The sequence below is a fragment of the Pseudorasbora parva genome, chromosome 1 (assembly GCF_024679245.1).
Source record: "Pseudorasbora parva isolate DD20220531a chromosome 1, ASM2467924v1, whole genome shotgun sequence".
NCBI classification, from domain to species: domain Eukaryota; kingdom Metazoa; phylum Chordata; class Actinopteri; order Cypriniformes; family Gobionidae; genus Pseudorasbora; species Pseudorasbora parva.
In genome coordinates, this window is record NC_090172.1 from 68,623,641 (window position 1) to 68,646,756 (window position 23,116).

General features: G+C 39.9%; 1 protein-coding gene across 1 annotated transcript; it reads right to left on the minus strand.

The window, feature by feature from the left end:
- Window positions 1-15,502: 15,502 nt before the first annotated feature.
- Window positions 15,503-21,705, minus strand: LOC137075776 (uncharacterized). The gene is made up of 9 exons (XM_067444758.1): window positions 21,681-21,705; window positions 21,381-21,419; window positions 20,364-20,619; window positions 17,236-17,381; window positions 16,749-17,031; window positions 16,495-16,634; window positions 15,947-16,038; window positions 15,702-15,798; window positions 15,503-15,581 (listed from the first exon to the last, which is right to left on the minus strand). Exons 1-9 carry the CDS (start codon window positions 21,703-21,705, stop codon window positions 15,559-15,561), a joined length of 1,101 nt encoding a protein of 366 aa, XP_067300859.1. The 3' UTR covers window positions 15,503-15,558.
- Window positions 21,706-23,116: the final 1,411 nt, after the last annotated feature.

Sequence of the window (23,116 nt, forward strand, 5' to 3'; positions counted from 1 at the left end):
AGATTGTGAGGAACAACCAATTGTTTTGAAATTGGAAATGGATGCTTTTGAGTGGTAAGTTTAGTCTTTATTTTTAATAAGACCTGCAAAACGTAATGTCAGTACTATAACTTCAGCCTACATGTGAACTAGCATATATAGCATATATATTATCGTTAATGTTGTCTCACTAAGATACTTCAAGTTTAATGAGAAATTGTTTAGACAATCAATAAATGGATGAAATCACTACTTACTGCACGCGGGGACGTAGTTTGAATTGCCGCTTCTCCAGTATCAGACTGCTTGATATTGTCCAGGTTAGAAAATCTGTCTGTGGTGAAATGGACTGAGCAAACAACTTTTAATTACAAACTTTTAATTACATTGTTTGCGGTATCCGGTAATAGATAAACATGCCTGTTGACAGTGTTGTTCAGTGCGAAGGGTATGAAAAGTCCTCACGTCCCCTGCACAGCCTGGAACATAACATCTATTTCCATGATCTGCCATTTCCGCTATTCTCGCGTGATGCATGTGCTGCCATATACAAATGTTGGGGGCGTACATATTAATGATCCCCAGCGATTGCGTCACAGATGGCATTCGCCTGAAAATCGCCTGTTTTATATGTTTTCACAAACAAGATTTAAATATAAAGGTATGAGATATACTAATATATACTGTATGAGATGTCCATGTACTGAGCTCTTGTTATTCCACTATGCCATGGTTAATTCAATTTTTCGTTCTAGGGCACCTTTAATGGAAACTTATTTTTATCATTAGTTACCCAAGGTAAAAGTATTTTAGAATGAATAATTAATTGAAATTCACTGAATTCAACAACTTACTATGATAAAATGATTTCCCATTTGCTTTCACCTGCCTTTTCTGGCATCAGCTGTCCATCGTGTTAAAATAGTAAGGTTTAAACAGTCTGGTTTTAAATTATTTTGTAATACCAATGCTATGCACTCTAGCACTCCCAATTGCCTGCCAAAATGGTGAAGTTTAAGCTGTGTGACGTCAACCCCCGGAGCTCTATTCATTACATCAGATGACCATAAACGTTGCCCTTCAGTTTTTAAATTAACCCATGTAATGTTATCTAAACATCAATCCAGTGGATCAAATAAAGTTAATGGTATTAAACAGAAAGATCCTTACCACCGGCTCCATTTGCCTTTTCTTGAATTGATAAAAACCCTGTGTAAGCAAGAAGATTCAAATGGATTTTAGGCCATTTAAATGCAATGCTGAATCAGAGATTTCTGAGAATTGACACCAAATACTTGAGTTGAACACAAGAATAAATAAATCAGACTGAATCAAAAGATTCAGTAAATGGATCTAAAAAACTAATTAATTCCAATGGCAATAACACAATCAAATAAGGTATGACTGGAGAACATATGTGAAAGTTTGTTTCTTTTTTTGTGTATTTATTATATTGTGCATTTGGATAACGTTTGTATTGTGGAATGTGTCAATATCTCTGTACTGCATAACAAATTGTCTCTCTGAGGACATTAAAGTTTTCTAAGTCTATGGATCGGTCTCAAAAGTCGTGTTACTTTGCATGTTGCAACGTTATATGGACAACTTTAATTACCCTTTTTATGTTTAAAAAAAATGATTATATTAAGTTGTTGTAAAATATTTCTAAAAAAAAAAAGTTTTTCGGTGAACTATCCCTGTACACCTATAAATCTAACATTCCTGTTGAAATGCTATACCAGACATTCTCGATTTTCAGTCACAGACGCATTTGAAGATTGTATAATCATTTACATAGACAAATGAAGATAGATTCCACTTTATATTTGTTTAATAAATCAAGAAACTAAGAGAAAATATTCTAGAGATCCAGTGACGGTCAATTGGTGCAAAATCTGTCTTGACAGAAAATAAAGTACATACTTGCAAAAATAAAACATGACAGATGAGGAACAATATTTCTGGCTAAAATAAATGATTTGGTTGGTTTAGCAAGAAATTCTCACGCATAATACAATATGTTGTAAGTCCACATTAAAGGATGAGGAGTATAAACTAAACTACAAACAGAGTAACATTTCTGACCAAAAGAAATCCTTGCAGAAACCCCTGAATCTAGTCAAATAGCAGATGCGTGTGTGTTGTACTTTACCCAGTAAGATCCACAGGCACTTGAAGAGGCTCATCATGGCTGAATAAAGGCGTCTGTCTTTCTTTTAGGGATGGAGAGCGAGAGTTTTATATATGTTTTATGGAGGATAATCCATTTAAATGTGCATCACATGATCAGCTGTCTCTCCTCCCTTCCATCATTCACTCTCTCTCTCTCTCTCTCTCTCTCTCTCTCTCTCTCTCTCTCTCTCTCTCTCTCTCTCTCTCTCTCTCTCTCTCTCTCTCTCTCTCTCTCTGTCTCTCTCTCTGCCTCTCTCTCTGCCTTTTTAAAAAGAACACTTAATTTGATGTACTAAAATATATAATAACTTATAATGACAATAAAAATGACAATAAAAATGACAAAAACACAGACAATTACTCAAATTAAAATGTAAACATAAAAAACTAGTACAAAATATTAATACAAATGATAAATAATTAATATTGAACCAACTTCATTAAATTGTAACAATATTGACTATGAGTCTAATGTCTCGGGGAATAATTAACTCAAAAGGGATTCAATATTAATGAATTTATGAATATAATTAGCTAGTCGTTCGTTACGTTATTTAAATTTTCCGATAAGGAAAATGTTTAATTAAATACAAGTAACCTTTACGGAATTGCTTGAAATTATCTTACTAAGTTTGTCCTGCAAATTAGTTATAGACTTTCAAATCAATTCTCAATAAGGGATTACTGCTTTACGAGCGCATAAGAAACATTAACTTTACTGATCAGGACAAATTAATATTTTAATATGTTCGTACAGTTTATGTTACTAAAATAGTAGCATAAGGCAGCTTTAGGTAACGTTAGGATCTTAAGTTTCATTGACTTTGTGTATGTGGAAGAGTAACAGATTCAATTCAAAAATGTCTTTTGGAAGTTTAATAAACACAGACTAAAGATAACACTACAATTCACACAGAAAGTACATACTAAATATGCATAAAGAGAGTAGAAATATAGATAGTAAACGAAAAGAATATGGTACCTAAACGAAAAGAATGAAAGGAAACAAAAAAAAGAGAGAGAGAGAGAAGAGAGGAGAGAGAGAGAGAGAAGAGAGAGAGAGAGAGAGAGAGAGAGAGAGAGAGAGAGAGAGAGAGAGAGAGAGAGAGAGAGAGAGAGAGAGAGAGAGAGAGAGAGAGAGAGAGAGACAGCGTTCACTTCAGTTCGTTACACAGAGCCCTCACGGAGTTAAACTCGTCCCAAACGGGAATAACACAACCTTTTTAACAGCAGTTTGGATTGTAGAAATAAGAATACTTGCTTTGGTTTTGGCTTCTCGCGTGTGTGCGTGTATTCTGAGTTCAAATGTCCTGCGTGTCCGGTGGTTCTTTTCGAGGTCGGTTTGGTGTGGCGGGTCTCTTGGAAGTGTGCTGAATTCTCCTCTCTGAAGAATGCCCTCGGGGGCTGGAGAGCGGGTGGCGGATTGCCTGCGGCGGTGGCGATGCAATGCAAAAGGCAACGAAGTGAGGGTCACATTGGTACTTGTAGATCAGGTAGAGTTCCATCCATCCATTTCCTGGATGGTCCAATCGATCTGAGCATTTTCGGCGCAAAACAAAGTTCTTTGTTCGGCTGAGTTCCTCCTCCTGGCTATTATCCGGGGAAGACATGCTCATGCATTTTTCCTTACAACGCTGGTATTTTTGTAATAATGCATGTTCTGTAAATTCTTTTACAAGATTCGGTAGGATCGCATTTTTCTGATTACAAGGATACCATGGATCACAAGTCTGAGATCTGGGAATACACAAATACATAACATCAAACTTTAACAGGTGTTTCCCTTTACTAAAAAATATTAAACAGCTCTTAATTAAAAAAAATTACTCTCCTGATCCATACCTATGCAATGTATGCTGGGAACTGGAAATACACTGCTCAGTTTCAGTCAGTGTGAACATGAACAACAACATGAATAATTTGTGTAGTCCCAAATAGTTTAGGTTAACTTAACATTTTACCAATTGAACTGCATTTTAATGTAAAATTGAGTGCAAATGGAAATTAAGTAAAAGAACTAAAGATTTGTGTTGTTTTAAATAAACTGACCAAACAGCTTGAATTATTAGATTAGATTAGATACAGCTATTACTATAAACATAATTATTAAGAATAGCAGTGTAGCAATTATTTTGTTGATTGTGGTTTTGGCTTTTCTCTTCACTGCTCTACACAGTCCTCAGCTGACTAATCGCTTTCCACTCGATTTCCTACCTGTGGCAGTGAGTTATATAAATGTCTTGAAGTTCACTGGTACTGTTCTACTTTCTGATTAAATGCTAATTAGTATTTTGCATTTCCCCACAAGTTCCAGTGTCACGACATCAGAGTACATTCCCTTCGGCAATGCACCTGTAGAACAATCTCTTATGCAAGTCCTTCTGCCATATTTACATAATTTACATAATCTTAAAGATGGTTTCTTCTGGATACTGGGTGATATTTGTCATCACAAAATGTACGTACAGGGGTTTTGTGTATGGTTCTGATTTGGAGACTAAAACTTCTAGGGCAGCATCGTTTGTTTTGCAAATTGGTCTTAAAACTGACAGAAGGAACACACTTAATGCAAATGATCCAAATATTTTGTTTATTATGATAAAATAAGTAATTTGTTCAATAAATAGGTGTTTAATTTTTTTTAAAGATTCTGAAAGCATTGCTTTATATTATCTTTACAAATGATTAATATGATGCTTTTATTATACAAACATGATCCCAAGTTGGGACATGTTTCAATATATTATTCAGAATACAGCATACATGCCATATCAAATTATTGTGGCGTATAAACTCCAAAATTAATCCAAATGCCGCGGCAGGCTAAGACGTGGGTTAACACTGAAGACGCGTCACGCTGACCCATTGCTCAGGATGTTAAGTCTTTATTGCACTATTACCAATGTTGGGCAGTAGCGTCGCTACAAGTAGTGATGCTACTAGCTTAACTACATTTTTCAGTAGCGTGGTGGTAGCGTCGCTGTTTTCTCAATGAAATAGCTTTTCAGTAGCGAAGCTCTTCTGTTAATCATGTAGTGCGGTAGCGTCCACACAAGCTAACGTTACATTTTCCCAAGCATTTCTGAAGATCAAGCTCAAATTGGAAACACAACTGATAAGAACGCGGATATACTTCACTTTCTATTTTCCTTTCTGCCTCGCGCAGACGCGCACAGATGCGCGCGCGAGCCTTTCAAAGTACTCCTTTGGCAGTGAGCGCGTAAAGACAGGATAGGCGCGTGCACATTCGCACTATCTAGTTGACTTTTTTCCCCCTTAGCGCTCAATTCGCTGTTGCACGCGGATCATCCGCGCGGTGACAAAAGAGAAACGGCAACGATTTAAAATCCATTGTGTCTCTTGAATAAACACCTCTTGTTAAAAGTATCGGGGTCCAGCCTGGCCACCTCTGGATATGAATGAATGAATGAAACTTGTTTCATGTGTGTGGGAGACACACACACACACACACACACACACACACACACACACACACACACACACACACACACACACACACACACACACACACACACACACACACACACACACAGGCTAGGCTACATGTTTTGTTTTTCACCATGTTGGTACTGTTTTGAGCAGGTCTTAATTATTTTGCTACTGTACTTTCTGGACTGGACTTTTTTTGTACAAGTTGAGTTGTAAATTAACTTACAGTTTGTCCTGCAAAAGTGCCCAAATCTAAATCGAGCATAAATGCAAACACACAGTTGTGTATGCATATCATACAGATGAACATACACACACCAGGGGCCTATTGCACAAAACTAGGATAAGGGATTAAGCTGGAATATTTTAGTGATCCTGGCTCAATTTATCCGTTAATATATAGGCTACAGTTATCTTCCATTATCGTTATCGTTCTTGGTATGAGTTTGCCTTCAGGGTATGTTTACATGACAGCTGTGTACTAAATTTTGCATAAAAATGACAATATCACCAAGATATCCCGGCTTAATCCCTTAGTTTTGTGCAATAGGCCCTTGGTTTTGTTAATAATATGGATCACATGTTTTTGTTGCCGAAATTTTTTTTTAACTTTTAAAAAAATGTGTGTCTATATGCTTGACTTTTATTGATCAATGAAATAGCATTGATTGGAATGAAGTGGGTTCAATATAAAATTAAATAAATAAAAAGTAGCTTAGATGTAGTAAACTACTTTTGTGAAGTTGCTGTAGCTTAGCTTGCTACATTTCCCAGGGGGGTAGCTTCAGTGTAGTGAAGCTTAATTTAATGTAGAGTAACTGGTAGCTTAGCTCACTACATTTTCCAAGTAGCTTGCCCAACACTGACTATTTCGCAAGGAACAAACACTTACTTGATAGATGTTCTTCATGTATCACACAAGTATACTTAAGACAGTGCATTCATAAGATGTTGATGAGTAAGGTGACGGTCAACAGAAAGTTTCTCTCCATGCTCACCCCGCCGCCATGATCCAAACCCCCATTTCCTACACAGGTGAGCACACACACTAATAAAGACACCCCGCCCCCAGTGGCTCCCACAGTAACCGATGACATCAATTAGTGCATGCACACACAACAGCATAGAAAAAGAGGAAATTTTATAAAAGAAATCCAACCCAATGTATGGCTCCTACATTCCGGCCCCACATTATTCATGGTAATAATTAACCACCATCATCCCGTGGGAGACAGACATTCAAAATCCAACAATGTCAATAATGTAATGACCACCATATCCAAAGATCTTCACTGCCCCTCTGCTTCCTGCAAAAGGCAGACTTTGGTTATCGGCCTGTCCAGATAGCTGGTTCTAGTTTTAATCCGTACACGTCACACCAACCCATTCTTGTCCGGAACAGTATCCACAATTCTTCCTGTAAGCCAAGCATTATAAACCATATCATCCACTAACACCACAAGATCTCCTGGAGCAAAGTTTCTTTTGGCAGTATTCCACTTCTGGCGCTCTTGAAGTCCAGAGAGGTACTCCTTCACCCAGCACTTCCAGAACAAATCTGACATATACTGCACTTGTTTCCAATGACGACGACTGTAAACATCAAAAAATGGTGGCAACAACAGCTGCGATTTAAGCAAAAGTAAATGGTTTGGGGTTAATGCCCTCATAGACAGAACACCCTTTAGTACTCGAACCTTGACATCTTCCATCTGGACCTGTAGCTCCTTCTCCAGCTACTCAGCACCTAGGTCAGATTCAGAAAGGGTTTCTACAAGCAACTTTCGATGTCGCACCAGAGAAAGAAGCAAAGTCTTAAACTTGAGAAACCAACCAACAGCCCTTTTAAGACGAAGCCAAGAGGAAAAATAACCAATGAGCTTCTCCATCGGACTGACCTGCTCAACTTGTGCAGCGTTCACCATCACAACCTTGACCTCCGGGTCTTCAACAAGAGGGTATTCTAAGGTCTCAGGATTTTCGGGCCACCTGCTCTCAGGCTCATGGAGAAATTCTGGACCACAGAGCCATGCACCAGTCTTAACAATGACTGAACTTTAACACCTCTTGAGGCTAAATCCGCAGGGTTGGTTGACGTTTTTACGTACCTCCACTGAGATATGTTAGACAACTTCAATATTTCAGACACTCTGTTTGCGATAAAGATTTTAAACCTGGATGTCTTATTTTTGATGTATTATAAAACAGAAGTGCTGTCTGTCCAAAAGACTGACTCCAGGAGGTCCATTTGCAGCTCTTTCCGCCACAACTTGTCCATCCTGCTAGCCACCACCGCAGCAGCCAGCTCCATATGGTGAATCGTGACAAGTTTAAGAGGACCTACTCGTGCCTTTCCCATTACAAATGCAGTGTGTTCGCCCACTATCATGATGGATCAGCAGATAAGTCACTGTTCCAAATCCTTCCTCACTTGCATCTGCAAAGTGGTGAAGTTGAGCAGAAACAAGATGACCACAGTCCACAGGTTTTAAACACCTACTGACCTTCCAATTTTCAAGATAACGAAGGTCTTCCAGCCAAGCCATCCAAGCTTCAACGACAGAAGAGGGCAAATGATCGTCCCATCCCAAACGTCTCCTGCAAAGGTTTTGGAGGATTTTCTTGGCGGACAAAACAACAGGTGCCAAAAACCCAAGAGGGTCGTAAATTTAACCAATCACGGACAACATTCCTCTTCTCGTGAGAGGGTGGTTTCTGAGGGTGATTTTAAACTTAAACGAGTCAGATTGAACACACCACTGTACCCCCCAAGACACACTCTACAGGCAAAGCATCGCAATCCAAATCCAAATCTTTCACCCCTTTGGCTTGTTCCTCCTGAAGAATAGTAGTGAGGACGGTGCGTTGATTACTGGTCCATTTAGTGAGCTTAAAGCCACCTTCAGCACACAAAGCCCTAAGCTCTCGACATAGCAACACTGCGTCCTCTTCAGAGCCAACCGATACCAAACAATCGTCAACATAGAAATGGTGCAAGATAGTGTTAACAGCCATGGGACTGAAACACTTTTGATTATCTTCGGCACACTTCCTCAAGGGGAAACAGGCACAACTAGGAGAGGAAGTAGCACCGAACAGATGTGCCGTCATTCTGTACTCCACTAGCTCATGACTGCAATCTCCATCAGGCCACCACAGAAATCTCAAGTCAGAGTCTTCAGCCGGACCCCCGGGCCTGATAAAACATGGCCTCAATATCTGCCATGAGCACCACAGGTTCTTTGCGGAATCTTGTGAGGACTCCCACCAACAAGTTTGTGAGATCTGGCCCTTGAAGAAGCTATGAGTTCAATGACATAACCTGAATTGTGACCCCACAATCAAAAACTACCCGCAGTTTTTTCTTTTTAAAATGATATACCCCATGATGGGGTATATACCACACCCTTCCATCACAATGGGCCAGCGGCTCTGTTGGAACTCTCTCTGCATAGCCGTTAGCCAGCATCCCAGAAATGAATTGTGATGTAATCGGAGTGAAAAGATGGATCTTTACTCAACCGCCTTTTAAAACTTAATGCACGCAGTTCTGCAACTGTTTTCAACTATTTTTGTCTTACCGGCAAAACAATATAATGATGACCATTAACAAGCTTTGTAGACTCTGAGACAGACTCGATGAAGCACTTATCCTCCCTTGACAGAACAGATTGTTCATCCTGCAGATTTTCAGGGAAGCCCACCTTCAGTTGCTTCTCCCAAAGCTCATCAAGCCTCGCCATCGAGATCTGATTGACTGTGATGTCAGGCTGCAAACAATGATCACTAATCTGACAATCTCAAAGCGGGCCATTCACTGTCCAACCCAGGATGGTCTTAATCGCATAAGGGCCCCCATTCACTGCACAAACCACCTCCCACGGCTCCAGAGCTTGAGGAACGCTAGTGTCGATCAGAAGGTCCACATCAGCATAGATCTCTGGTATTTTTATGTGTCTCAAATGTTGCCACCTTTGAAGATCTTTTAAGCGGGAATATTACCTTGATGAACAGGCATACTTCTTTGCGTAAAAATCTCCAGCAGGCGACAAAAGTTGTCTGAATCCAGCCCAGCGACTTCCAAGTCCGACAACTTGTAACTGTCCACCACTTTCTCTTGTCTCATAGTTCTAAGGAGAATTCCCAGCTTCTTTCCTGTAAGATTGAGACGGTTCATGAGTCGCTCTGTACAAAATGAGGCAGTGCTCCCAGGATCCAAAAACGCATACGTGACCAAGATCTCTTGCCCTCTTGAAAATAGAGGGAGTACAGTCCTGCTTACCGGCCCCAGTAAAACGTCTAGACTGAACAGACACCACAGCACCTTCCTCAGCCATTTCCAAGCCAACATTCGAACTATTTTGTTTTGCTTTGGGATAAATATGCAACAATGTAGGATGCTTATAATTGCCTACTCTACACATCAGACGTTTTCTGCAGTCTTTACCCATGTGCCCAACGCACAGATATCCCTGTGATAGCACATACTGTTCTCCTTCAAAAAAGACATTTTTTCATCTTGTCCCTTTATCTAAAAGAAGACAAACATCAAAAGAATGTCCAGCTCCACAAAACAAACAGACCTTCACTGGTGAGTTCTTCTCCCTTCTGTTTCCAGATTCCATCTTACTTACAACAGGTGCTACAGCTGTGGCAAAACTACTGCCTCTAGCCTTTGAAGTTTGAGATTTGACCATTTTGGATTCCCTTCCTCCTGTTACAGGTGCATCTTGTATATTACCAAAAAGTGGGTCACTTGCTAACTTGACATGCCTCTCAACAAACTCCACAATGTCTGAAAAAGCAGCTCTATGGAAAAACTTCTCCTGAATATCGCAGGCCACAATTCTCCATCGATCTCGCAGCTTATACTGCAGCTTTTTCATAATAGTTTGCATATTTGCAGGCACATTCAGGTCACTTACGGCGACTCCCATAGAGTTGCAACAATAGCGCATAGGCCTGTAAAGATTGGATATCTTCAGCTTTAACCATCGGCAATAAAAGCACCTTATCCATATAGGCAGATGATATTTTGAACGGATCGCCAAAATGCTCCTGAAGTAGTGAATTTCCCTAATGTATCCATGGGATGGAGGCAGATGCTGACAACTTCGGATCAAATCCCTAGGCTGACATTTCCTATACTGCTCAAGGTAATACAAACAGTCCTCATGACTTTGTGTTCTCCCTTCAGTATTATGTTTAAATCCCCTTACAAACGTTTGATACTGTAGTGGATCTCCGTCGAAAACTTGTAGGTATCGCTTAGGTAAGAGAAAAACTGATTGTTGTCCAACCAATAAAGACGTAATTCGATTTTGCTTTTCCAAAACTGTGAGAAAACGCTGATCAGGATTACTCACCGTTACAGGTGCAGCTCCATACTGAGAGGGAGTAACTGATGGACGAAAAACACCTTCTGACGGAGTGGGCAGACCAGCTCCATTCACAGCAACAGGCACTGGGCAGAGTGCGCAGATTGGACGGACCAGCCCTAGTCACAGCAACAGCGGGCAGAGTATGCTTGCTTTGTGTCTTGGGCCTCACAGAAGCACCACCTTTAAGCAAAGCTTCACCTGCAACCCCTGCAGCTGGTGGTTGGGTATTGAACTTAGGCACAAATGTCGCAGCGTCATGGCTTAGCTCTGTTCTTTTCCCCTTTTTCAAATAGGAATTCATCCCATCTGAAAGACCAGAAAAACGAGAGACATGAGATCCTTCTGAAGTCTTAAACACACTTACTTTGGCCATAGATGCTGCCAGCTCCATGTCCAGATCCAATTCCTCCTTCTTTCTCCTCAACAGCTCCTGCTGTTCCTCCAGGACATGCTTCTGACTCAGCAAATTCTGACGAGCCAAAAGAGCAGCCATTTCAGCCTCAGCCCTTAATCTGGATGATGATATAGTGGACATAAATTTACTCATCACTGTACTACATTTCTTCGATCTCACTGACACATTGGAAACACTATCACTTGGCATAATGTCATCTTCAACAGCATTTCCCTCATTGTCATTAGGAACAGTAGGTCCTAAACATGGAATAACAACACCCTCTGCTGGTGCATCTAGTGCCTCCAGCAACCATTTATTTGTCTCCTCCACAAAGGCAATTTTATGTTCTGTAACACTTTCAAACCAAGCATTTTGTTTTTCTTGTTCTTCAGGTGGCAGCATAGGAACTACAGCACCATGAAGATGACATGCTTCTTCAAACAAGTTCGATATATTCTCAAGACATGACTGAATTTTTTCAGCATTCCCAGCACTTTGCATTAAGGCCTTAATTTATCTTATTACACCTTTAATCTTTCTTACTTTTACTTGTCGTTCTTCTTGAAGCCTTTCCACTTTGTGTTCAAAAGCCTTGGGTGTAAGTGTTATTTGTCTCTTATTTAATTCTTTTACCACATCCAACCTGGTATCCTTTAACTCCATTTTTCATCTACAAAATAATCCAATAATCACCAAAATATCTGATAATGACATTAAACAGTGTGCCCTTTAATAGTTTATGTTTCCACGTGATCAAGATACTATACGTTGTCTTTTATTCCCTCTAAATTATCCCCAGAGGCTAAGCTAAACTCAACCCTAGTCTTCTGTGCATACTAGTATTTATGTACCTACATACCGATTTTCTCGAACCAGACGGACCGTCTTAGAACCAGAACTACGGCGGCACTCCCAAGCACACATTTGGGTGGCAGTGGCTCAGTGGTTCATGTAGATTGTCTACAAACCGAAAGGTTGGTGGTTCGATCCCTGGTTCCGCCTGACCAAGTGTCGAGGTGTCCTTGAGCAAGACACCTAACCCCAGCTGCTCCCGATGAGCTGGATGGTGCCTTACATGGTTGACATCGCCGTCGGTGTGTGAATGGGTGAATGTGAGGCAATATGTAAAGCGCTTTGGATGGCCATAGGGTCTGTTAAAAGCGCTATATAAATGCAGTCCATTTACCATTTACAATGCTTCACCAACTTGACGTACGAACAAAAAGACTACAAAAAGTCCCAAAAACAAACAATCACCTTATGCAAAAGTACTGCTAAATGCTAAAAGCATTTATTGACAACCAATCCACAAATGTTTATGAAAGTAATGTACCTTTCAATCATCGCAGCAAATTTATGAATGAATGGAGCTGCCCGTGGAGGAGGGGGTACTGTCACAACCTCACAGCCATCAGACACTGCCACGCCCACTCATTCACCATCAACAGAATTCTAAACACCCGTGTCACCACACTTCTAAGTAGGGCTGGGCGATATGGCCCCAAAAAAAAATCCCCGATTTTTTCACCAAAAATTCGATTTACGATTTAAAACGATTTTTTTCCCCTCCTACTTAAAATCAGTCTGCAGATGACAAAGAAATTGTTCAAAACAAGTTTTAACTTTATTTTGTTTAGGTAAAATTAAATATTTGCAGCTTGGTAGAAGTGCCACCTGGGGTGCAAAACTTTCAGCATGTGAATAACCCCCAACTATTCCACAGTATTAATTTTTACAAACCATCACATTAAAAATAACATTACAATCGGATATCTAGAGCTTTGAAGTGCTGGAAATAAGTGTGAAGCTCTTGAAAACCATTGGAAAGTGCTTGAATTTCAATCTCAAAAGGTTGTACGAATCCTGAGATAAATAATGACAACAACAACAACATTAAATCCATGTGGTTTTACTACAGTACAATCGTGGTAAATGTTGGTGTTTTGTGACTGAAACCCCTGACCTTCGCTCAGCTCTGTTTGATCTGATATCTGTGGTTTATAACAGAATTCTGCGCCGACCGCTTCCACTAGATCACAGTAGCGATGGTGTGTTGATTTAAACGGTCTCTCACTGGATCACCAGCGCTGTATGTCGTGTCTGTCACGAGATTGGCCCGTGTGTGAGCTCGCGCTGCGTTCGTGTCAGCGCAGCTTTAAATGAGTATAGCGCCTACCGCGGTTCCGTTCAGACTTTGTCTGTTCACACCGTTCACACTTTGCAGCGGGGTATTGTTAATTGTTCTGTGAAAAACTGAACCAATTACGAATGACACGGTATGTTGTTAGACGCGATCCTTGTTGTTTGTGTACCTCTGTGGCAAACGCGCGCGGGGAGGGCTGAGCCATTACGGGAGCTCAGAGGGGAGCGTCGGCGGATTTGAAAGAGAAAACCGATTTTCATTCACAAAAATCGTCGTAAACTAAAAACTCGAATTAATTCATAAAATCGATTTATCGCCCAGCCCTACTTCTAAGTCTCACCTGTGTCTGTAACCTCTGTTAATAAACTTTGCGCTAACACTTATCCATATGTGTCCTCGTCTGTGTCTGACAGTGCATGTCTCAATTCTTTCAGATTGCATAATTCAGGGAGAAATTAATAAAAATGGCCTATATGACAAAATATTTTGTAAACGTGATAATATATCAATATTTTTCCAAATTTGAGCACTTTTGAACTAAGATCTAAACTGAAAGCTGTTCTTTGCGATTAATAACAAAGATGCTTAGTCAGTCAGTCACTAGTGCCCTCCCCCCCCCCCCACACACACACAAAAAGGCTCATCATCTGTCCAATTACATATTATTGTTATTGCCATTATCATTATTATTTTAATGCCCATTTATGTTCTACTCAGAATTTTTTTTTATAGATGGGGCTATATTTTTGCGGGGGGCCTGGGGGTTTCTTTCCCGAAATATTTTTTTATTTTTATTTCATAGATGTGATTTCCTGCATTATGGTGCGTTTGAGGCCATGTCCCTTGCCTATACCAATAAAAGAACTCAAACCAGTCAATATCAATAGTCTAATAAAAAAGACCATAGAAATCGACAGTTTCACAGGTAATGATAATGAACAAGTTGCATGTTTATTATGCTCCGTGTACAGATAGAAAAAGTGGATTTATGAAGATTTTAATTCATTTCATAAAACTTGATGATGATGATCGTCCATTTGTTATACCTTTCCGACAACGTTAAGTCGTCTCACCCGACAACCGCGACAATCTCCTTCTAGTGCCGTTCGTGCAGGCTCAGCTCAGGTGCCGGTCGCGTGCACAGCCCCGTAAATAGAGTTTGCCCTGCCCGTACTGACTTTCACTTTCGGACGGTTGCCCGAATATGGAAGTGAATGAGGCTTCGCTGATTTTTTAGTTTTGTTTTGTATCTAGGCTTAGGTGAAATTCTGCATCCATTGTATGATTTTTTTATTTTATTTTTTCATCCTCGGAAGGGAAACGTGAGTTGAGAAGGGCATATGGGCAGTTGCCTGGGCAACCTGAGCAACCCCCCTGTGCACGTCCCTGATCTTCACTAGTCTCCCTTTCCTGATATGGCTGTGGATTTATGCAATAAGGTTCTACCTGTGTTTAAGTTTGTAGAACAAAGGAGTTTCTTCTTTATTGGTCAGCTCTGTCATTACAACCCCTAATTTTTATTAAGCTGGCATGGCAGAGATAGAAGATGTGTCCTTCCGCATGTAGGTACCACATTCTAAAAAATGCTGGGTTAAAAAAAAAAAAGTTGGGTTGAAAATGGACAAACCCAGAAATTGGGTTGTTTGAACCCAGTGAATGGACCCATTCGAACAACCCAATTTCTGGGTTTGTCCATTTTCATTCCAACTTGAGTTGTTTTTAACCCAGCATTCTTTAGAGTGCAGGAATTCATTTTATATATATATATATATATATATATATATATATATATATATATATATATATATATATATATATATATATATATATATATATATATATATATATTTGACCATTTCCAGGAATCCGAAGTTTAAATTTTCATCAATATGGTGATGAACCTTGTAGTAATGTAATGTAATGTTTTTATTTTTTTATTGCATTGTAATCAACTATGGTTGTATTAAATGTTATATGCTCTATAAATAAGACTTGACTAGACGGCTTGAAGAACGTATCCAAATGTTTCCCCGTCATCACTTCCTCCCTCCACATTGAGCTGTAAATTAAAAGTTAATTATTATTATAAAGACATAATTTCTCATTTCTTTGTAGTTTATGTTTAATGAACTGACATTGTTGTTCAGTTTTATAGTGTTTCTTTTATGAACACACTCACCGGGTGCAGCTTCCTTCCGCTTCACTTCCTGTTTGGGCAGTTGAGTCCAGCGCAGCTTCACACCAGAAATCCCTCTTCCCGCCAGAACAGATTCCAGCTGAAACAAGTACATCTCTTAAAACCTCTATGAATTCGCTCAGATTTCTCTCTCTCTCTCTCTCTCTCTGTCTCTCTCTCTCTCTCTCTCTCTCTCTCTCTCTCTCTCTCTCTCTCTCTCTCTCTCTCTCTCTCTCTCTCTCTCTCACCTGTGTCAGGAGTCGGGCTCTCGCTGCGGCATCAGACAGACTCGAGCTGGACTTCAGTTTGAGCTTCACAGACGTTTGCTTTAAACAAGGACCTGAAAGGGATAGTTCACCCAAAAATGAAAATTCTTCCATAATTTACTCACCCTCAAGTTGTTCCAAACATGCATGAAGGTATTTCTTTTGCTAAACAGAAAGGAAGATATTTGGAAGAATGTTTCTAACCAAGCAAATCTCGGCAGGCATTGACTATCATAGTGGGGAAAAAAATACTATGGTAGTCAATGGCTGTCGAGATCTGCTTGATTGCAAACATTCTTCCAAATATCTTCCTGTGTTTAGCAGATTAAATAAATGCATACAGGTGAGTAAATCTTCAACAAAACTACACAAATTAAAACAAAATATGACCGAGATGCCATTAAATACAGGTTCACTTGCAGTGAGGATGAACATGGTTTAGTTTCGACCACATATGTTTTTTTGATTGCTTAGATCATGTGTCACCAATAAAGAAATCAGTAATTAATGAAACGTTTGTTTGTTCAGACCTTCTCCATAGACCTGCACCTCACAAAGAGTGAGAATCCTTGAATCTCCAGGAATGATCAGATTCACATATCGACCCTCCATATCATTACAAGTGTAGGTGGACGAATCACCAGCTGGAATACTAGAAATCACAGCACATCTACAGAGAGACAGATAAAACTTTATTTAGACTTTATTCTTTCTTCACTTGTGTTTTCAGCCTTGAGGAATCAGGGATTTCTGTGGATATTAAGCCACTGAAAGAGGGTCTCACACAGGATTGTTGTTGCCGTTGTTATCCAAAGAGTTTCCGATGCGAATCTCTGCTCCATTTATTTGTTCCGGACAGCAATCTTTTCTGTTAGTGACGACCACTCTACTAACTCTGTAAATATGACCCAGATCCAGCCTCCACCACGGGTTAGTCTGAATATTGGTTGACGAGCACGCTAACGATGGTTGTGGGAAAACACCTGGATTAAAATCAATGGCCTGTTCAGCGATCCAGCTGCCAACGGTTGATGATTGTGTAACATTTCCTCCTGCAGCCAAATTACCTGAAAAATAACAGTATCAAGAAATATTTTATTTTATAAGCGTTTATTTTTTTAGGAATGCATTTCTACCAGATCTGTCTGGTTCTACAGTAGACTAGAACTACACTCTATAACTATATTAAAATCAGTCAAAGGCTAACGAGAATGGCTTCAAAAAGTCAAATTCCCCTGAAAATGGGTTTAGACCAGATTGTTATGAATTACCTAGATTAACCACATAGACTTTCACCTCAGCGAGAGTAAGGATCCTAGAAGTTCCATGAATAATCACAAATACATATCGTCCCTCCATCCTATTACACGAGTAGCTGTAGGAAGCTCCTGCTGGGATAGTAGAAATTACAGCACATCTGGAGAAACACAATAGAGTGAGTTTTAATTATGAATCTTTACTTATTATATTTTTTCTAAATTAGTTTTGTATATTGTATGGTTTGATATTTTCCCCAGCTTGTACACCATATATTTGATTTTATACTTTTTTTTTATTTCTTTCTTTGTAGCTTAGCTGCAAATGCAATTGAAACATGCAAGTATTTGCCATAATTAAGTTTGTTAGTTTGCCGACTGGCGGCTACAATGCTCAAGTGGTTCAAGAGTTAATTTCTGGAGCTGAAGTCTCAGCAGGAGTTGTTGGGCTACTTGAAGTTTTGTGCAGGTAAAGGTTTACTTTCAAGAGTATAACCTTGGTCATGCTTTTGTTCCTTCCCTCGTCAGGCCACCACAGAGCAAGGGTGTGTTCGCTTGCAGGGCTCGATATTAAGCATGTTCATGTGCTTGTCTTTTGGACAAATAAATTGTACATTCACTTGTCCCACTCAGCCAATCATCGCATTTTCAATGGTGTCATCTCATCATCCCCACTTCTGATTTCTCCAGGCAGCTGGTGTGTAGTCATGCAAGCCAAAGCCTGATACCTCACACTTCATTCAACCGAATTGTTGTAATGGCCACATTCTAAGTAACGATACAATCGCTGTCTATTTTGTGGTTTCAAGCCAATGTGTACATAGAGACTGTCTTGTTTCTTATGGTCTTTCATTGTTCTTTCTGTGTTCTAGACAGAACTGTTTTGGTGGCATAAGCAGTCCATGGTTGTTCACACCTTGGTCTCAGGCACGGAAGGCTGAGGTGAACAATGGACAACTGGTGATGAAATTAGCCTGTGATCAATAGGACAATGATGTCCTCATTCTTTCCATTACCCTCTGACAATCTAAAAACTAGTTTGTCGTTTTCTTTGTTGAGTGTTTTATCACATGCTTTTGTCTTCTTACGAAGGGATGTGTGGACAAAGATATTTTTGTTGTGAAGTGGGAAATCTAGTTTTAAAACAGGCTGGCTTGGGAACTAGAGTGGTTACATATTTTATAGGTGTGTGGTGGAGAGTATTCTCACCTCATGTGTTACAGTTTGGATAGGTTGGACTGGTCTGTTACAGATAAGAAGGCCCTGCAGCATGTGGTCAAGTTGGCAGAGAAAACTATGGGGTGCAGTTTCCCGGCAATCTGTGACATATACACTCCCCTAAAGGATTATTAGGAACACCATTCTTATACTGTGTTTGACCCCCTTTCTCCTTCAGAACTGCCTTCATACATGGCATCTATTCAAGAAGGTGCTGAAAGCATTCTTTAGATATGTTGGCCCATATTGATAGGAGAGCATCTTGCAGTTGATGGAGATTTGTGGGATGCACATCCAGGGCACGAAGCTCGCGTTCCACCACATCCCAAAGATGCTCTAATGGGTTGAGATCTGGTGACTGTGGCGGCCATTTTAGTACAGTCAACTCATTGTCATGTTCAAGAAACCAATTTGAAAGGATTCAAGCTGTGTGACATGGTGCATTATCCTGCTGGATGTAGCCATCAGAGGATGGGGACATGGTGGTCATAAAGGGATGGACATGGTCAGAAACAATGCTCAGGTAGGCTGTGGCATTTAAACGATGCCCAATTGGCACTAAGGGGCCTAAAGTGTGCCAAGAATACATCCCCCACACCATTACACCACCACCACCAGCCTGCACAGTGGTAACAAGGCATGATGGATCCATGTTCTCATTCTGTTCACGCCAATTCTGACTCTACCATCTGAATGTCTCAACAGAAATCGAGACTCCTCAGAACAGGCAACATTTTTCCAGTCTTCAACTGTATAATTTTGGTGAGTTTGTGCAAATTGTCGCCTCTTTTTCCTATTTCTAGTGGAGATAAGTGGTATCCAGTGGGGTCTTCTGCTGTTGTAGCTCACGGCCTCAAGGCTGTGCGTGTTGTGGCTTCACAAATGTTTGCTTTTCAGTAAAAGTTGCTCTTCTATCAGATTCTCAGACAGGAGGCTGTGAAGCATCAGAACTAGAACAACCAGGTCAAACAACAGCTTCTTTCCAGACGCTGTTAGACTTATCAACTCTGCCACACCACAGAGCTGGAAAACGTAACATTTTTGTGTCATAAATTATGTTGCATTAATTATATTTTTGAGTGTTTTTTAACCGTACCCCAGTTCCAAATTCTGTTCCTGCTTGTACCATGTTTTTGGAATGAAAATTAAAAACCGTATCGATTTGAAGAACGCTTTACATTACTGTCAAAAGTGTTTCAAAGAAGTCCCTTATGCTCACTGAGGCTGCATGTATTTAATCAAATACAACGGAACCAGTAAAATTGCAAAATATTACTTGGTTTTCAAATAACGTATTTCAGTGCAAAAGTAATTTATTCCTATGAATAAAGCTGAATTTTACTTTAGAAATCATTAAAATACTTGAATAATACTTATTTTAATTTTATGAAAAATGTAATAGATGCAAATAAACGCTATTCAGTTTGTCTTTCTATTAAAATAATCATAAAAAAGTATCTTTCCATAAATATCAAGCAGCAAATATGATTTTCAACATAGACAATATTTTTCTTAAGCAGAAAGCCAGAATTTGAGAATGATTTGTGAAGGATCATGTGACACTGAAGACTGGAGAAATTATGATACATTCATCTTTGATCACAGGAATAAATTACACTGTACTATATATTCACATAGAGAACAGATTATTTCCACTGGAGAATATTTCACTGTTTTAAATATGTTATAAATAATCCCAGTAGTGCTGAAAAAACTGACATTGTGAAAACAGAGATAAAAAAAAGTTTGCCAAAGTCTCTGATTCATATCAACATGATGTTTTGTATAACCGGTTAGAGTTATAATCAGTGAACAGTGGAGGCAAACAGTTAAGTGGTTCTAAAGATGCTTTATAATAATCTAAACCAGATTACCAGCCAACTGGACAGCATTTCTGTAAATAAGAATATATCAGAGAGACTCACATGGGGTTGCTGACAACATCTGAAGAAACGTTTCCGACCCGAATCTCTGCCCCGTTTATCCTCTCACTCCAGGTGTTTCTGTTAGTGAGGACCACTCTGTTCACGGTGTACACCTTCAGCAGATCCAGCCTCCACCACGGGTTGGTTTGTATCATTGTATGCATGCAGGTGGAAGGATTCATATCCAGAGCCTTTTGGGGATACCAGTCATAATATAATGACGACTGGCTGGGTGTGCCCCATCCTGCTGCATTCACTGGTAGATGTTCATGGGAAAAACAGTGTGTATTGTGAAAAGTGCTGCACAAATTAAACTGACTTGACTTACAGGTTTAGAGGGTTTTACATTTGCATGTAGTCATTTACTGTAGCAAGCACTATGACAAATAGACCACAAATAAACATTACCTGTCATGTTGGATTGATGGAAGAAATGAAAAATCAGGTTTGCAGTAGTAAAGCATTTTAATGAAAAAATTATTCAGCTTCTCGAAATTCCAGCCCGCCAAGCTCGGCACTCATTTGGGAGCTATTTAGCAGGAGTCTGTCCTATGCTCTTTAGTCTTTTAGGGGATACTCTGGGTTCAGGCCAAATTCCGAGCTCGAAGCCCTCCCCCCAGGACAGCACGCCAAATACGCATTTAAATATACACTCCATAAATTATATTTCAGTGTGAACTTGTGAATCCAAAACAACGAAAAAATAGGGGGGTGTTTCCCTCCTTCCATCACGGGCTTTCTGATGACTCAGTATAAACAGGAAGCGCATTACAGGATACGCAAGGTGTCAGTCAAAGCACCCCCGGTTTTCATTGGTCAGTCAACACCTAGCCAATGCTTTGTCAGCAAAGTTTTGTTTATAATGATTGAATTGTTACTTTTTTTAATCTTTAAATCCGTTGGTATTTAAATTTCCTTTGCATGCACTTTTTAAGTTCATTAGTTTTCATTGCCCTAAAATGTTACACAGGAGCACAAACTTACTATCAGATGTAGTGTTTAATTCAGGAAACTTACCTTCTATTTCATCTGCCTTGATTTGAGCTAAGAAAACCCCTTAAAAAGACAAAAAGAGAATGTTTTAAGTAAAATTTAAGTAAAATCAAGTCACCTTCATTTATATAGAACACTGATTGGTTCAAAGCAGCTTCACAGTAATAAACAGGAAAGTAACAGAATCAATTATGCAAATGTCACCAAATATGAGATAAACTCTAATTCTGCTGTAAATGATTACACATTCTCTTTCTGGATGAGTGAACGCTGGCACAACTTGCTGCCGCTGCTCGCCCTTAGCTCACCTGTTCTGGTTTGTACCTCTTCTGCCGTCTTTACTGGACATCGAAGCTGTTTTAAAATTACAATGTGGGCTTGTAGGACATACATTCTGCTTGTCTGTGTCTGGCTCTTCTTACTACCTGTTCACCTGCTAGTGACGGGTCTGCTTCAATATTCCGCTAGTGATCTGCGCCGGCTGCGCTGTCATCTGCCTGGACCTGTGCCAGAGGCTCTCCACCTTCATCCAGACATCGCCTTCCAGCCTCTCCCGAGATATATCCACAGACGATCCTGCCGGAACTTCCACCACAACAACTCAACAATAATACAATCCATCTGGTCCAGCTTTCATCCCCCTCAAAGTCCCACAAACCAGGCTGTCGACCACAGCGTTAGCCTAAGTAGCTCGGTCGGCTAGCACCACCACCAGCTGTGACAACATTGCACTCAAATTTGCTCTGCTCAACATTCGTTCACTGACAGACAAGGGACATCTTATCCAGGACCGTATCTCTGATAGTAAGCTAGACTTTTTTTGTTTAACTGAAACATGGCAACAGCCAAATGACTTTACACAACTGAATGAATCCACTCCTAGTGGGTTTGTTTACATCTGTCAACCTCGTGGCTCGGGCCAGGGAGGAGGTCTTTCGATAATTTATCATGAGAAGTGGAAAGTCTCGCCGTTGACTGTTCCTGTTTTTAGCTTGTTTGAATCTGCTGTCTGTGTGTTATCTGGCCCCACTCCAACCATCATCGCTACTGTCTACCGCCCCCCCAAATCAAATAGTGAATTCTTAAATGACTTTGCTGCTTTTCTTACTCATCTATCCTCTATCATCAAACATAATACTGCTGGGTGATTTTAATATCCACATGGACAATATCAATCTGCCTCTTACTAAAGACTTCTCCTTCCGCTTAGAGAGCTTTGGATGCCAGCAATACATAACTTTTTCCACACACTCAAAAGGACATATTCTGGCTGTTGAACTTCCCATAACTGACCATTTTCACATCTTATCCACTGTGAAATTCACTGTCTCTATCTCTAAAGTACCACACCTTATCTCATTCAGGAATATAAAGAAAATCAACTCTACCATGCTCACTTTAAGTGTTCACTCCTTCTGCTCGCCTAACACTTACAATTCATTCACCCCTGATGATCTGGTTTCTTATTACAACACTGGACTCCAAAATATTCTTAATTCCCTTGTCCCATTAAAAAACAGATCTGTTTCTTTTTCTGTGTCTGCCCCATGGTTCACCCCCGATCTTCATCTCATGAAAGTTAAAGGTCGCCAACTTGAACGTCTCTACAGGAAAACTGGTCTCACTATTCACAAAGAAATGTACAATAATCACATTTTACGTTATAAGGACTCCATTGCTAGCACTAAAACCCACTACTACTCCAGTATAATCAGGGTTTTCTCCCCCCTCACTTGGATACAACCAATGTTTGCAATTCT